Here is an 18,015-nt window from a genome sequence, read left to right on the forward strand (position 1 = left end):
TTATATGTTTTTAATCTAGACAACAGTATATTAGTATGGGCCATGACCACATACGCCCTCCCCCTCCTTCCTTTTTTTTTAAATGTGCTGGGAAATGGACTCAGGGTCTTTAGCATGCACAATACCACACAATGGCTTCATGGGCAATTTTTTTTATTTGTAGAGGGAGATAGAGAGTGAAGAGACATTTCAGTACTGCTCCACCATCCATGGGAGTGACTCTTACTCCTTGCTGTCCATGGTGCTCCTAAATACTGCTCTGGCTCAAACAAGGGCCTTGCATTGAGGCACATACCACACTAAGTGGCCTCCCACCCCTCTGCTTCCATTTTATTTCTTTGCCCTTTAGGGGGGAGTGTGTTTAGGGTGGAGGGGAGATGTCACTGGGACCCCACACATGCAGGACTTAACCACTTCTGAGTTGCTTTTTTATTCAGATAGGAAGAATCAGAGGAAGAGAGATACTACAGCTCCAGAGATTCCATGATAATTGGCACTCCAATGTGGTCTTGGGGCTCGAACCTGGCCTACACATGGCAAAGCACGCCTTATCAGATGAACTCTCTCTCCAACCTCATTCTTATCTCTTTAGTCCAAGTATTATTAGCTAATAGAGTGTGAGGAATAATATTATACTTAAATATATAGCCAACTGAAAATTTTATTGTGAATTTTATGTTTTATACTTTATTTTGCCCTTATAGACTCCCGACATTTATATATCGTGTATTAATGCTTTTCAAATTGGAGTAAACTACATAAAACTCTTTGTATTATCTAGAGTTCCATTCCAGTATCATTTGTAGAATAATGACTCAGTTTTCCCACCAACTTTATTTCTTAAAACTATTGTGGGTCCAGTAGATGACTCAGTGGATAACATCATTGGCCTCACAAGGATGAGGTATGAGATTTGATCCCTTGTATCATGTGTGCCATAGTGCTCCTCTAGTTCTGCTTTGCTCCATAAATAAATAAATATTAAAAAATAAGACTTTTGTTGTTTGGGTCAGCAAAATAGGTTACTTGGTTAGTGCACTGCTTTGCCAGGTGCTTGATCCAGGTTTGAGCCCAAATTCCACTCCATTAAAGGAAATTTAGTGCTGTAGTTTTTCTTCCTTTCCTCTCTGCTTCTCTGGCACTATCTAAAAGAAAAGAGAAAAGAAATTGCTATGAACTCTTTATTCATATAGTGTGTATTGATTTGTGGTTTTCATTTGGTATGTAGACAGATTTATTATATAGTAAGTATGCTTATGTTATATTCTTAGTACATAAAATTAGAATGTATTATTGTGACTATAAACAGAAAACCCAGTTCAGGCATAGAAATTCTATGTACTACTCCATAATCTAGATGATTAGAGTATCTTTATATTGGAAAAAAAAAATTATACCAGGGCTTTGTATTTGCACGATTTCACTGCTAGCAGACTCCTTCCTTTTCTTCTTCCACTCCCCCAAAATCAGAGGGGGAATGGGAAGAAGAATGACACCACAGCACCATTCCATTACTTGTGAATCTTCTGATTTGCATGGTACTCTCATGTGGCAGTCAGGAGCCCACACCCAGGTCCTTATGCATGGTAAGTGTGTTCTGTACTGGGTGAACTATCTTCCAGCTCCTGGTTATATTGATATTAAAGCACAAACTCTTACTAAGGTGAAAATGCATATTTTTACATCTCTAGAAGGAACTCAAGTTTCACCTCCACTGTAATAGTGGATATCTACTTGAGAAATGTTCTTATATGCTTCACAGACAATAGAGTTCCTTAAAAAAAAAAAAATTGGTGGTATTCTCTAAAAAGAAGAGCCTTTTGTACAGGTAAGGAGGATTCTAGGAACAAACTAGGCTTTGCCCTTGCCTCTATATTTTAGTATAGGCACTTTTCTTGAGCTATGAGCATGCAAATTTCCTGGTTGTCAATGATACAGCTTTATCCACAAGATTGGAAACCATGTTCTCGAAAAAGAAAATATATATAGGCAAACACTAAAGATCATGTGAGAAAATATCTTCTACAGAGACATGATGCAAGGGTAATCAGGTATGTAAGAAAGATAGCAAGCAGAAAAACAAAACACTGAAATGAACCCAAAGTCGTAAATGACAAGAATCTTGAGAATTTAGTCATCTACTAAATAGCCCTTGACTATTGATTGAGTAAATAACCACAGCAGCATATATCACACTTATAGTTAAAGTAGGAAACAAATCAGGTGGTAATTTTTTGAAATAGGAACCATTATTCTGAGTGGATGAAGATGGGAATGGTAATGATGCCTACTTGGTTGTATGTTGCACACAGCAGTGAATAAGTGCCAGATGGGAAGCAAAAGAAAGTGATGTGAAAATAGATTTAGAATTAGAGATGAAACTGCTTAGAAGAATAGAAGCCTAAATTCTGCATTAAGTATATGTGCATGTGTTAAATGACAATCTAGTGGGATCTAGTTTACGCATTTCTCCTCCTCCTCTTCAAGGTTTTTGTTCTTGTTTTTATTTTAGGTAGAAAATAGTTCTTAGGTCTTTTTTTCTGGGTTGTTTTGAAAACATAGTCAAAGTATGCACATAGTGGATCATTCTATAATCCTGAATATAAAGATGTTACCTTCAGTATAATTCTGTGACTTGTATCATCTCTTCCCTGACTTAGTTTCAACCATCATCATTTTATAGAACTGTTAATGTTCTAACTCCAAATTGATTTTTTTTTCAGTTTCACTTTCTTCGCATCTTCATGCTGTTAAAATTAACTTTTTAAAATGCATGTGCATACTGTCACTCCTATTTTAAAATTTTTCCCTACTCTTCATGACTTTAAGAAATTTGACATCATATAGATACATGATTACAAGAGTTATCATGAGACCCGATTTATGTCTGTCCAGTATAGTTGAGTGACAGAATATGCAGTTAGCCTTTTTTTTCTTAATAAAGACTTCAATCCTGTTCTTGATTCTACCTTTTCTTTCCAAATAAAAACCAAGAGACTCAGTTTTAGTTTTGTTCCTAAGCTTCCCTGTGGCATCCAACTTCAAACTCATTCTCTTTCCCAACTTCTCAAGCTTTTCCACCCACAAATGCATGTAGTTGGACAATGAATTTAAAAGGTTTTCATTGGAAAAATATAGTGTTTAATTTGGACAGGTAAGGGATGTCTTTTTAAAATATGCTATTCAAATTAAAATATACTATTTAAAATATATCAAGTATCCCACAAAATATTATTCACAAAACTCAGTCCTTACATACTTGAATTTTTATCCAACATCAGTATCACTTTATTGAGGAAATGTTGATTCATAAGATTTTTATTGTCACAGAGGTATAGTTTCACATTTCCCCAAGATATAGTACACCTAGCTTGCCAAATTGTCATCCTCTTATATCATTAGGGATTAGATCCCCAAAACTCTACACACACCCAATTTAGTACCACTCCTTCTGAGCCTCTAAATCTGCTTTGTTAGAGCCCATATATTGATGGAAATAAGAAATAATACTATTTCTTGCTTTGTCTTTTAGGTCCCACCAATCATTGAGATTATCTAGCATTCACCCTTATTAATTACTTAACTCATTTAACATTGATTCCCTCCAGTTCCATCCATATTGTTGTAAAAGAACGTATTTCATTGCTTCTTTTAGCTGTGCAGTATTGCATTGTATGCATATACAAAACTTCTTTAACCACTCACTTCTTGGACATTTAGGTTATGAGAACTTTGGTGGTTACTGGGCAAGGAAAACACAGAGCTCTGGTATTGACATACACTTTCCATATATGGATGTGAATGTATACCCCTGAAATCTTACAGTCTTAGAAAACTCTGTCAAATCAGCAACTTAAAAAAGAAGGGGGAAAAGATTAAATTAGACAAGTGGACATTTAGTAAATCATGCTTCTAAATAAGTCAGCAATACTATTTTATCAGTGAATGATAATTAGAGGAAGAAATTACATTGCAGAGTTATATGCTAATACAAACACATAGAGTGCAGGAAAACTCAAACCTTGATTATTACAGTTGAAATTTATTAGATGCTACCTATCATGGTTAAGAGAAGGATTATATTTCTAACAAATCATGTAATTAACCTGGCTTATTAAATATAGCACATCAAAATCATGACATTACCATTAGAGTCTTGTATTTATGTTTACCATGGAAAAATGGTTTTAGATGAAGCACAGATTGCTTGAGAACCTATAAGGCTGTTCTATAGAAGTGTCTATCAGTTTTTAACATTGAGAATTTTTGTATTTTGTGTGACTAGAAACTGTGTTGTACATATCACAGTGAAAACTAGGAAGGAGTGGCTGTTCTGAATAGGTGCAACACTATTTCTGTACTCACTTAGATTAATAATCATTGCCCAAAGACAGTTTTACAGTGCTGTGATTAGCTATTTAATGTAGTAGAATTGTTGAGTGCTGATGCTGAGAGAATCTACTTTAGATCTTGATATGAAATGTATTGCTGTTTATAAGTAGTTACTTAAAAGAGCACTAGATGTTGTGATAACAATTAGTTCCAGGTTGAAATTTGATATTTGATGGCCAAAGTCTATCATGGGATATATAAGGGGGAAATTGCCTCTGTCATTTTTTAGTTACTTACATGCAAATTTGTTTTTGATTTGACTCCTTAAGGGCTCATTTGCATTTGCTCACTACCACAGAGACTTTTCATTTTGAAAAAAAAATTAATTTTTTTCTGTTAGTTTCTTCTATAGACTGGTATTTGCAATGAGTTTATTTCAATTTAAGAAAATGAGTTGCTGCACAGGTGAGGTAGTATTTGAATTACTTAAAAGTTCATGTCAGTGTTTTTTTTTTCTTTTCAGTTTTTCTTTTCGCTTTTATTTTGTTTGTTATTATTGTTGTTGTTGTTATTGTTGTTATTTTACTTTGTTTTGTTTTGGATTTAGTTATTTTTTAGGGATGTTTTGGGTTCTTCATGGCCTTGCTACATACTTGGCTGGCCATATTTAGTCTGCGTACTAATTATTAGTTGGCCCAGTTTAGTCTTACTTTGTGCTCTCAGTTCTTTTAGTCTCGTTTTCTATTTTTATCCACCTGGTTGTGTTTTAGTTCATGAGAGATTTTTATTCTTATGGGCCAGATTTTAATCTGTGTACTAAATTTTAGTCTGCAGACTAAAACTAATCCGCGGATTATTTATTTTGTAAAATATTTAATTCCCCCACTGGAAACTATCCTAAAAGAATGTTAAATTCTCTTAGAATAGCTGAGGGAATTCACAGCTACTGGTGAGTTCTGCTTTTTTCTTTTCTTTTTCTTTTTTTTTTTATTGTCAATACCTAGACATAATAGACCGTATGACTTCCCTGACATATTTGGCTCCTTTGTGCCTAGGTGTTGTTGTACATTGCTATGCATGCCACCTATAACTGTGACTGTCCCTTACTTTGTACTGCTTATTGTATATATTTTTTGTTTAGCTTTTGGTGGGTGAATTGGGCATATTTACAGATGGAACTGTGTTGAATTTGTAGTGGTCAAAGATACATAATTTTTTTCAGTGAGTTTTTCCAAAAAGAGAACAATGCTCTATATTTAATTTTCCTAAGTAATGGGTGCAAGGGTATGAGGGGGCAAAGCCCACAATAGAAAAAGTAAGTTTATACCCGCACTCCTGAGGTGATATGTCAATTTCCCGAAGAGTCCTAAGATAATGAAAATGTCAGCAAATATCTTTTTATCAGGGAAGTCAATCCAAAATGGAGAATAATCCGCGGTGGCCTGATCCTGCCTAGCACACACAATTTAAAAACATATCTGGCCTGAAGTCTATAGTAATACAAATTAAACATATTTAATACTGTCTATCATCACTAATGATTTAGCAAAAAATGTTTATACTGTGTTACTAAATGCATTAATAGAAAAATTAGCATATTGGGAATTCATATCTTTAAAAGCAGGCCAATATTTCCCCTCCAAGCCATGTCAATGGACAATAAATCCAGGTCATAGAAGACCACACACTTTACTTTGGGAGCTTTACTTCTAGATTTCATTTTGATTTTAACTTTTTTTGGTTTTGTATTTTTTTAATGAACGCACTGGCATTGGAACATAAAAAATTAAAATTAAAATGTTTCTTTACTGTGCCTCACCATTGCGCAATCAAAAAAATTTTTTTACATACACTGTGGTGAAATAATTTTTAAATTATTATTTGCTACTGTGGAGACTGATGTTTAAAGTTTATAACTGTATAAACATTTTCTATGTCCCCCCTCACAACATGAATTTCTTATAACATTGGATATATATTTTTCCTTGCTGGACTATTCTCTTTTGGATTGACTTCCCTGTTTGGATTATTTCACTGCATTATCATCTTTAGGATTCGTCAGGAACAGGACTTTTCACCTCAGGAGTGCGGGTATGTACTTACTTGTTTTCCTCCCAAAATTTCAGGGCAGGTTATAAAACTAGAGTGAAAACATTTGCTTTTGAAAGGGTAGGCAGTTATGTATTTTTCAAATACAACAGCAAAACCAATGTAAGAAGCTGTGATTTCTGTTTTCATTCACTATATGGTCTAGGTTTGGCTATGGTATATTTAGATTGTAGGTCTCCTCGGTGATGTATTGACATCTAACCTAAAGATCAGAAGTTATAGGATATTAACATTATTTTTACAAGAATAAGTATTGATGAAGATCCAGAGAATTAAAGGATCTGAATGGTCAGCAATTTGAGTAGGGATGAAGCAGCAGCTTCCTTATTAAAAGCCAAATTTCTGTAGCTATTGGTTTCCTTTTCTTTAAAACACAAATATAATTTGGAATAGCTTTATTTGGCCTGTAGTTGTTGGAAGTTACCCTGTATTATGGCCAACAATTTAAATTTGGGGAGATTGGATTTTGATTCCACATAATATTCACTTCACTTTTATCCATTGATAACTAAACCCCCAGGTTTTTTTTTTTTTCATTAGGAACCTCTAAAAGGGTTGAAAATAATAATGGCACTTCTTTAAAAGATAGGGTAGTTAACGTACGCACTGGAAATGAATAATTTTCCTTATAATTTTTTTAATTCTTTTTTCCTGGCAAAATAGACAAGATATGTTTTATTACCAGCATGTATGGTTGGTCACCCATAACCAGTAAGACACCAAGAAACATGCAGATGACTTACTTAAAAATAATTAGAAGCAAAATTTATACTACTGTTTTAATTGTAATACCAGACCTTCATCAATTTAACAGAATACTTTAAATTTATTTTTAAATGGGATCTTTTGTTATTTACTAAAGATTTGCAAGATTATAAGACTACAGGAAATAGTTCCACACTGCACCCACCACCAAAGTTCTATCATTGCCTCCCTCTTGCCCCTACCATAATTTTCACAACGTCTGAGAGACAGTTTGGCTACTCCTTTTTTTAATTCAAAGTTTTTTTAAATGTAAAATGTATTCAATGTCCATCTCTCCTACAGTTAGTTGAATGTTGCCAGGAAATAATTACTTCTACTTTTGATAGTACTTTTAATCCTACTTAGTATGTGTACCTCCCACATTGTTATACAAGAAGCATTTTTGAATAGACTGACTAGCAAAATAATTTCATATTGTGTCAAATAAGTGTAAACTGCCCCAAGGGATAAAGTATGCTAATAAAGACTATTTTTGTTGTTTTGAGTTAAATTATGAACCTGGCTGGGGACCAAGAGAAGGAAAAATGAATAAGAAAAGAGTAAGATCTAAACATTTTAAATAATACAATACTTTTAAGATTTGTTTGGCTCAGGCATGTCAGGCCATTGAAATAAATGATAAAGCAGTTGTTGACCATAGAGTTCTGTGACACAGCCAACTAAATCAACTAAGCCCTTTATTGTTCTGAAATAAATTCCTAAGGTCTTACTCAAAACTTAATCTCTCAGTTTTAATGAAGAGTATCACTATTAATAATACTGTGTAAAAGAAAAAATTTTTAAATGGTTATTGTGGAAATTCCTCATAAGTAGTATCTCAAAAAATGATGAGCTTTGTGATGGTGTTTTAGAATAGACATAGTGAGCTATCATCCCTGAACACAACAAATGTTAAACATAGAACAACAAATTTCATCATCTGGGATTTCTGGTAAAGAAAAAAGTATCACTATATGAAGGTGAATAAGCATGTGTAACCAATAGGAAGAGGAAAGGAAAGAGTGGAAGTCCTAAACTGACATGTCCATCAGCATCATTTTGACCAACATGCTGATCCACAGCTTGGAAACAGTAAAGACCACAAACATATGAACTAGTTCCAGGAGTCAACCAGGGAAACTTTGTACCTTTGTGGTAGTAAAGAAGCCCAGACAAACTTGAAGGTGTTGATCCATAAAGCCTCAACAGAGTCAGCCAGCCCTCAGGAAAAAGCCATCCCAATGAAGGCTTGAAAGTGTGAATGTAACCAACTTTGCAAAAGAGTTGATTTTACAAGAGGAAGTCTGGAAAGGGGAGAGATTGGAATTTTATCCCTATAGTAGGATTCTGTTAAAGTGACACCAGGCGCCATATCAGAACCTCACTTCTTCAAACTCCTCCTTTCATCCACAACTCATACATAACAGAACTTGGACATAGTAGCATTGCAACAGAAATTGAGCCAAATGTAAACACCAAAACCAAAAAAGTAACACATTGTACAAATTCATGAAGATGTAAGCCCTGAGAAACTACCAGAACAATAATTTAGAAAGTACATTACCAGGAAATTTGAAGAAATGTGGAACTCTTAACTTTAAACATAGAGAAACAAATTCAAAGGCTTAAAGATTCACTCTCTAGGGATATGGGAAACATGAAAATAGAGTTAAAGAATATGAAGGGCACTTTGAATGCATTTCAGTCTCAGATAGTAAACTTGGAGTGTAGACTGAACCATATAGGAGAAGAGAATATCAACAATAGAAGACAAAATGACCAGACTCTTTGACTTAAAGATAGATCAAAAGATTCTGAAAAAAAAAAAAAAGTGAAGCAACTTTGCAAATAATAGGAGACTCCATTAGAAGGGCAAATATTACTGGACACCCAATGGAAGGAGAGAAAAATACGGGAGCATAGATCATATTCAAAGAAATAATTTAAAGAATTTCCAAATTTTGGATATAGATAGGATGTGGGTGTTTAGGAAACAGAGAAAACTTAAATTCTTAAAGCCAAATAGACCTACATCAAGACATATCATCCTAAAACTACCAAGTCAAGAAGCTGCTCTGGTAAAGAAGAAAGTGACTTATAAGGTAGCACAGTCAGACTCTCATCAGACTTTTCAGCAGGAACCCAAGAGGCCAAAAGAGAGCGGGGTAACATAGTCAAGTTGTTAACAAGATAGTAATCACCAGCCACAAATACCTTGTAACACGATCATTTAAATTTGAGGAAGTAGTAAAAACTATGCCAGATATACAAAAGATATATGGAATCTCCTAGCAAGAATCATTAAAAGGAGTGCCACAGGAAAAGAAGTAGCAAATGACATTTAATCTTCAACAAAATGACACAATAAAAACAGACCCAAAATCATAAACCGTAGAAATGAGACAGCTATGAAATATGAAAGCAGGTGGTCTGGGAGGTGGCACAGTGATAAGGCTTTGGACTCTCAAGCATGAGGTCCTGAGTTCGATCTCCAGCAGCATATGTGTTAGACTGATGTCTGGTTCTTTCTCTCCTATCTTCCTCATTAATAAATAAATAAAATCTTTAAAAAATGTTTAAAAAAAGAAATATGAAAGCAGAAGAAAATGGGTAGTAGCTGTTTAGTCAAATGATGATGAGATGAAAATACTTTTTTTTAATTCTTCTATATTAAGTTGAATAAAATCATAGAAGATGGCATTAACGCTATGGAGAACCATCCATATAAACTGGCAAATAGAAACATACTGGAAAAGAATAAAAATAGAAAATATAGCTAAGAATGTCAGTGAGTAAACCACGTTATGTCAGTAATCACCCTTAATGTGAACTGTCTGAATAAGCCGAGTCCACTGATTCATTTTCTACAAGAAACTGACATCTGAAATGAAGACCAATAAATTTAGAGTGAAAAGCTGGAACAAGATGTTTCAAGCCAATAATAATTCAGAAACAGCAGAAACTATTGTCATATCAGATAAAGTCATTTTTTAAGACAGAAAATGTGATAAGAGGTTACAGTTATATACTATATAATGATCAAAAGATCAATTAAAAAAGAAGCCCATATATCATCAATGTGAACCTAACATGAGGACACCCAAGTACATAAATTGCAACTGACCTTAAGGGACACATTAGTAGCAGCACAATAATAGTAGGAGACTTCAACATACCAGTCCCATGAAGAGACAGAACATTGGGATTAAAAAAAAAAAAATTAGTTATGGCTTTAAATGAAACCACAGATGAGATGGATTCAACCATTCTAAAAGCCTTCATAAATATGGGAGTACTGAACTTATAAAAAAAAAAAAAAAAACATCTATTCATACCATAATCCCATGATCCTATAAGGCTAGAAGTCAACTACAGAGAGAGAGTGAATCCGAGACCCCAAAGTGTAGAGACTAAACAACCTGCTTCTGAATAACACCTGGGTTGTGGAAGAAATTAAGAAAAAATTAAAATCTGGAGAGGATTTCAAACAAGATGGCAGCCTAGCATGCAACTCTGCTATCCTTCTGTAGCAACCGTCAGATCTACAACTGAATTTTCAGTGAATTTACATTAGAAATCACCTGCAACTCAAGAAGACTCCAACAACAAGAGAGAAGTTAAGCCACCATCCACAGAAGTTAAGAAATAAGAACAGAAAGGGGAAGCACAAAGTAGAACTTGAGGTGGGTTTGGTGGTATTTCACTATTGGGAGGCAGGGGGCATTTGCTTTCAGGTCATGCATGCTGCATGGTGGTGGAGGAAGACCTAGGCCAGGGGGTAAAAGTATTTTGCAAAAAATTGAAAAATTTTACACATGCATCAAAAACTGCTGTAAACCATCAATCCCCCTAAGAAAATGAAAGGGGAAGAAAAAAAAAAAAGGAAAAGATCAGTAGCAACAATGGATACTTTAACGCCCCACTGTCCCAAATAGATCAACTGGATAAAAAATGAATAAGAAAACAAGATTCCTAATTGAGGAGATGTATAGGTTAGACCTGATATATATATATATATATATATATATATATATATATATATATATATATATATATATACTCTTCACCCCAAGGAAGCAAAATACACATTGTACTTGGGCCCACATGAAAATCATGTTAAGTAAAATAAGCCAGCAAAAGAGAAGGATTTATGCCAGATTATCTCACTTATAGATGAAGCTTAAGAAACAAGGAAAGGAAAAACACAGGTGAAGTTTGGACTAGGCATGGACTAGGCATGCAGCAAAATCGGGTGGGTGGGCATTATTGAAGGAATTAAAGAGAGAGGGTTGGGGACACAGTATGTGATGGTGGAGGAGGATTTAAATTAATAGTGTAGCACAGACACCTATCACAGAAAGTTTAGAAATTGTATCTATTTGACAGGACGTGCTCTATAAGTCATTGTTTGCCAAATAAAACTAGGGTGGAGGAGAACTGAGAAGACTATTAATCAAAGAAGATACTCAATTTTTTTCAAAGAAAATATTCAGATGGCCAAAAGGCATATGTAAAAAATGCTCAAAATAACTGATGGACAGAGAAATATAAATTAAGACAATGGGGTGCCACTTCATCCCTTTGAGAGTGACCTGCATCAAAAAGGACAGAAACAAGTGCTTGTGTGAATATAAAGAGAAAGGAACCCTTCTACACTGCTGGTGGCAATATATATTAGTGCAGTCCCTGTGAAAAATAGTTTGGAGATTCCTGCAAACATTAAAATGAAGCTAGCATATGATCCAGCAAGGTCTGTCCTAGACATTTATTTTAAAAAAAAAAAAGTTTTCTAAAGAGGTTGATGCACAGCCATGTTTGTGTTATTTGTAAAAACCAACTTTAAGAGAAGTCGGGTCGTAGCGCAGCGGGTTAAGTGCACATGGCGCAAAGTGCAAGGACCGGAGTAAGGATCCCAGTTCAAGCCCTGGCTCCCCCTGTCTTTCTCTCCTCCTCTCTGTCTTCCCCTCCTCTCTCCATTTCTCTCTGTCCTGTCCAACAACAATGACAGCAATAACAACAATAATAATTACAACAACGATAAAACAACCAGGGCAACAAAAGGGGAAAAAATAGCCTCCAGGAGCACTGGATTCATGGTGCAGGCACCGAACCCCAGCAGTAACCCTGGAGGCAAAAAAAACAACAACAAAAAAAAACTTTAAGAAATACCCCAGGTACCCAACAACAGATGAATGGTTAAGGAAGTTATGGTATATATACTCGATGTACTGCTGCACAACTGTAAGAAACAATGACGTATTTTCCTTATGCTGCCATAAGGATGTAACTAGAGGGAATCATGTTAATGAATTAAGCCAGAAGGAGGAGGATGTATACCAAATGATCGTATTATTCACAGATGGATTCTAAGGCAGAGGTCAATACAAGGTCAGTCCTCAGTGGATTATAGTTTGCTGCAGTAGATTTGGAGACTCAGAAAGGACAAGGGATAAGCACTAGGGGAGGCTGGGGACCTATGTCCCTGTGGTGGAACAGGATAATGATTTGGTAGAGTTGAAATGTGCTGATACCTATCTTGGGAAAATGTGGGAATGTACACTTGTAACAACAACAGTCTTAGAAGTCAGCATTTCCTCAACAATGTGATACTAAAGTTGGGGTTGTGGGGAGACATTATCTTCATATCTGAAGAACAATGAAAATGCAGTAGCCAGACCCTGGGGGGGGGTATGGTGAAAATAATACAGAGAGAAGTTCATAGCAGAGCAGGCCCGTATTAACGAAGAAAAATCTCAAAACTAACAACACAAATGAAACTATAGAAAACTAGTATCAAAGAGACCCGAAAGTCAGTATAGGAGGAGGGAAGTAATAAAGCAAATGACTAAAATTGAAATCAGAAAGTCAATTCAAAAGATCCTGAAACTGAGTTGTTTCTTTAAAAAGATAAATAATGTATTGAAAAGATAAATAATGTAGATAAACCACTGGCTTGACTCACAAAGAAAAATAGAGACGACTCATAAAAGCCATTAGAAATGAGTGTTGAATTACAACTGATAATGCAGAAACAGGGAAATAATGTTTATCAACGTAAACAAACTGACAACCTAGATTAGATGGACACTTTCTTAGAGTCATAATACCTGCCAAGTCTGACCTGAAAGGATGTAGGTAGCCTTAACAGGCCCATCACTTATACAGAAATTAAAGCAGTAATAAAAAATATTCAAAAGAATGAAAGTCCAGGTCCAGGTGGCATTACTAGTATACAAAATTTACAAAGAAAAACTAACACCTGTCCTTCAGTTCTTCGAAAACATTGAGGGAAACAATCCAAACACATTCTGTGAGACAAATACCAAAATCTGGAATATATTTTACCAAAGAAGAAAACTGTAGACCTATATCCTTGATGAACATTGACTCAGAGATCCTCAACAAAATCTTGGCAAATTGAGTACAACAACTGTAAAGAGAATAATCCACCAAGTCTAAGTGGGATTCATCCCAGGAATACAGGGATGGTTCAAGATACACAAAAAAAAAGATTTTTAAAAATCATGTTGTTTCCATAGATGGTGAAAATAAGATTCAGCACCCATTTGTGATAATGACCCATTAGAGATTAGGAATAGAAGGAACATTCTTTAACATAATAAATACCATATATGACAAAACCACAACCACTGATACTTAATGGGGGAAAAACTGAAAGCTTTTCCCCTAAATCTGGAACTAGACAAGGATATCCATTCTCAACCACTATTATTCAACATAGTTTTAGAATTCCTTGCCAGTGCATTCAGGCAAGAAGGAGATAATACAGAAATCCAAATTGCAAAGGAAGAAAATAAACTATCATTATTCACAGATGACATGGTAATATGCCAAGAATACCCTGAAGAGTACCAGAACACTACTAGAAGCCATCAGTAAATTCAGTAAACTACCAGGATGCAACATATATATATAATTTTATAGTATTTCTGTACACAAATGATGAGTCAGAATAAAAGATAATGACAGAAGTAGTCCCATTTACAATTGAAGAAGATTAATTGACAGGTGTTGCCACAAGGATGTTACAAAAAAGGAACTCTGTTTCACTCTTAGTGTAAATGTAAGCCAATGTAGCCATTGTGGATAACAATACAGAGAGTCCTTAAATAAAACGGAGACATCTTATGATCCAGCAATACCACTCAGGCATATATCCAAATGTTTTCATGTAGAAAACACTAAAGGGGCATACTCGCCCCTGTGTTCATAGCTGCATTATTCATAATAGTCAAGGAGTGGTAGCACCCCAGATATCCATGAACAACTCAATAAAGAAGTTAAAGACTATGTAAGTGGAATACTACTCTGCAATCAAAGATGATATTGTACTTTTCAAAACAAAATGGATGGAACTTAATGAAGTGATTATTCTTAGTAAATTAAAGAAGGAAAGAGGACACACAACTACTAGATAATCTCACTTATTTTCAGACTACAGATAATTGAAATGCTTTGGGGAAAAAGAAGGCGAACAGATAGAAAAAGGATTAGCCAAACTGTCTGTAAGGCTGTGATAACTATTCAAGTTAGGGTGGGGGGATACACACAGAACTTTGGTGGAGGAGGGGGCTGAAAACTATATCCCTGTAATTTTATAATCTTGCAAACCATTACTAAATCACTAATAAAATTTTGCTTTAAAAATGATCAAATCTCTGGGGGACCAGGCAGTGGCATACCAGGTTAAGTGCTCATAGTACAAAGCACAAGGGTTGCGGTTCTAGCCCCCAGCTCCCCACCTGCAGGGGGGTTGCTTCACAGTTGGTGAAGCAGGGCTGCAGGTATCTATCTCTCTATCCCTCTTTATCTTCTCCTCGTCTCTCAATTTCTCTGTGTCCTACCAAAAAGTAAATAAATTAATTAATTAAATGGCCACAGGCACTGAACCCTAACGGTAACCCTGGAGGCAAAAAAAAAGTACTAATAATCAGCTCTTACAGTGGTGACTAATTACCCTGCCTTCAGCCCAAGCTAAATGTGACACAAGCTATTCTCAGGATACTGTAGCATCCCAGTTCTTCCACCCCTTGTCATGATCTAAATGTTCTTTCCTTACATGTGAGTCTATCCCCCTCCACTTGTGCATGTCTACTCCTTTCTTTGTTCACTTCCACATCTTTAATTTGATCTTATGTTCTTCCTATAAAAATTTTCTTTTTCTTGTGTTTCAAATGTTTTATATTTATCTCATGTTTATGTCTGCTTTTCTCATCTTTTAATCTGTAACTGTCCATAATTTTAAGCAAAGAATATTTTCATACTTTTATGTATTAGGAGTTTTAAGACATAGATGAGGAGAAAGCTTTCTAGTCCTTTAAGCAAATTTATTTATTTGCACTTTGCCTCAGTATAGCTTTCATTTGATTTTTGTTTTCTGTGAGCTAATGGTTCTTAATGAAATGTATGTTTTTCTCTTCCTGATTAAACCCTTGAAATACTCATTCAAGTAAGGGTGATATGATATGTGGTTATAACAGCTGCTTAAAAAATAATTTTGGACATTGTCAAATTGTGAATATTCAGTGATTTCTTCAAATAGATAATCATTGTTTATTGAAAAGATAACTCCAAATTAACCTTTATAGATCTAGAATAAACAAGTTTTTGTTCTTTTAGAAATTGATGACCAGATTTTTACAGTGCTATTATCAACTGCCACAGTGGTCAAAATTCTTTTTTTTAAATTTCTTTATTGGGGAATTAATGTTTTACATTCAACAGTAAGTACAATAGTTTTTACATTCATGACATTTCCCAGTTTTTCATATAGTGGTCAAAATTCTTAAATTAAAAAGAGAAAAATAATTCTGGTTGTACTTGCCTCTAGAACTTAGATTTTTCTCATGTGCCTGTCATATTTTGTGAGCATGTTTGTTAGTGTATATGAATTTCCCTAGAACCCCCTTTTTTTCCTATTAAATTTTTCCCATAAAGTCTATAATGAGCAGTTTACCCCAACCATAAATCATATCAGTTAACTTTTCATTCTTGAAGGTTCCTTTACCAAATGTAACCATGTTTTTGTACATGGTGGGAATTAAATTCGGCACTCAGAGGACTATTTATTAAAAATTTCTTACACTAAAACACTAAGTGTTCTTTTTTCTTTCTTTTTTTTTTTTTGTACATAGGTCTTCCGACCCCGAACTCCACCAGAAGCAATTGCACTGTGTAGCCGTCTGCTAGAGTATACACCAACTGCCCGACTGACTCCACTGGAAGCTTGTGCACATTCATTTTTTGATGAATTACGGGACCCAAATGTCAAACTACCAAATGGGCGAGACACCCCTGCACTCTTTAACTTCACCACTCAAGGTAATTTCAACACTTCGCTGTTTAGTGTTCTAGGGAAAGCTGAACATTGATGTAGCTTGATTATTCATTAAAATCTCTGTAGGGCAAACAGAAGCATATTAAGTACTCAGGTAGAATGCATTCTTCTAATCTCTTACTATAATGTTGAACACATGAGTAGCAAGTGATTTTTTTTCAAATAGGCATAGCTTCTCTAATTTTATTATATTTAGTACATAAGAACCCTGCTTCCACAGAACCCCACCCCACTAGGGAAAGAGAGAGACAGGCTGGGAGTATGGATTGACCTGCCAACACCCATGTTCAGTGGGGAAGCAATTATGGAAGCCAGACCCACCTTCTGTACCCCATAATGACCCTGGGTCTATACTCGCAGAGGGATAAAGAATAGGAAAGCTATCAGGGGAGGGATGGAATATGAAGTTCTGGTGGTAGGAATTGTGTGGAATTGTATCGCTCTTCTTATCCTATGGTTTTTGTCAGTGTTTCCTGTTTATAAATAAAAATTATTAAAAAAAAAAAAAGAAGAAGAAATTAGAACTATTACGCCAAATGTGATTTTTTAAAATTTTTTTAAAAATTTCTTTATTGGGGGGTAAATCGTTTACAGTTGACAGTAAGATACAATAATTTGTACATGCATAACATTTCCCTGTTTCCCACATGATAGTACAACCCCACTAGGTCCTCCTCTACTATCATGTTTCAGGACCTGAACCCTCCCCACTACCCAGAGTCTTTTACTTTGATGCAAGACGTTTTGACTTTCTTGCTTCCCAGGGATTTATATCGTTTTTAAAACGTGGAAGCAAATTAGTTATATTTGTACAGATTCATGCATTTAACAAATGGTGAGGGGGCGCACCTGCTTAAGTACACACACTACAGTGCACAAGGATGTCTCTCTGTCTCTTTCCCCCTCTGCCTCCCCCCAACTCAATTTCTGTCTTTATCCAATAATAAATAAATAAGAATTTAAAGAACTTTATTTGGATTCTATATGCTCCATTTACCTCTGTGTCATTAGGATATTTTAAACCATCGATTACAATTTAAGGTTACATCACCTACATTTTTTTCTCGGTTTTCTTTTTTTTTATTATTCTTACTGGATAGGACAGAGAAATTGAGAGGGGCAGGAAGACAGAGAGGGAGAAAGACAGACACCTGCAGACCTGCTTCACTGCTTATGAAGCAGTGTCCATGCAGGTGGGCATCCTTGTGCAGGTCCTTATGCTTTGTACTATGTGTGCTTAACCCAGTGCGCCACCACCTGCCCCCCCATACATTTTTATATGAATGAAGCACCTTTTGAATCTATATGAGGCTGCCATTGCAATTTCTACATGTACTATTTTTTTAACTTGTTTTTTAATTTTTTTTATTTGTTTTCCTTTTTGTTGCCTTTTTTATTATTGTTCTAGTTATTTTTGTTGTTGTTATTGATGTCCTTGTTGTTGGATAGGACAGAGAGAAATGGAGAGAGGA

The 18,015-nt window shown here is 35.1% G+C and overlaps 1 protein-coding gene across 3 annotated transcripts in view; it reads left to right on the plus strand.

The window, feature by feature from the left end:
• The window catches only part of GSK3B (glycogen synthase kinase 3 beta), a 191,098-nt gene that overhangs the window by 139,235 nt on the left and 33,848 nt on the right, over positions 1-18,015 (plus strand). For 2 of the 3 annotated variants that reach the window (XM_016192127.2, XM_007532100.3), the window contains exons 9-10: positions 6,385-6,423; positions 16,341-16,527. In XM_016192127.2, coding sequence (XP_016047613.1) covers positions 6,385-6,423; positions 16,341-16,527 — 226 coding nt within the window. The remainder of the gene's footprint in view (positions 1-6,384; positions 6,424-16,340; positions 16,528-18,015) is intronic. The other variant, XM_007532101.3, reaches the window with a different exon arrangement.

The sequence above is a fragment of the Erinaceus europaeus genome, chromosome 9 (assembly GCF_950295315.1).
Source record: "Erinaceus europaeus chromosome 9, mEriEur2.1, whole genome shotgun sequence".
In the NCBI taxonomy this organism is placed as follows: domain Eukaryota; kingdom Metazoa; phylum Chordata; class Mammalia; order Eulipotyphla; family Erinaceidae; genus Erinaceus; species Erinaceus europaeus.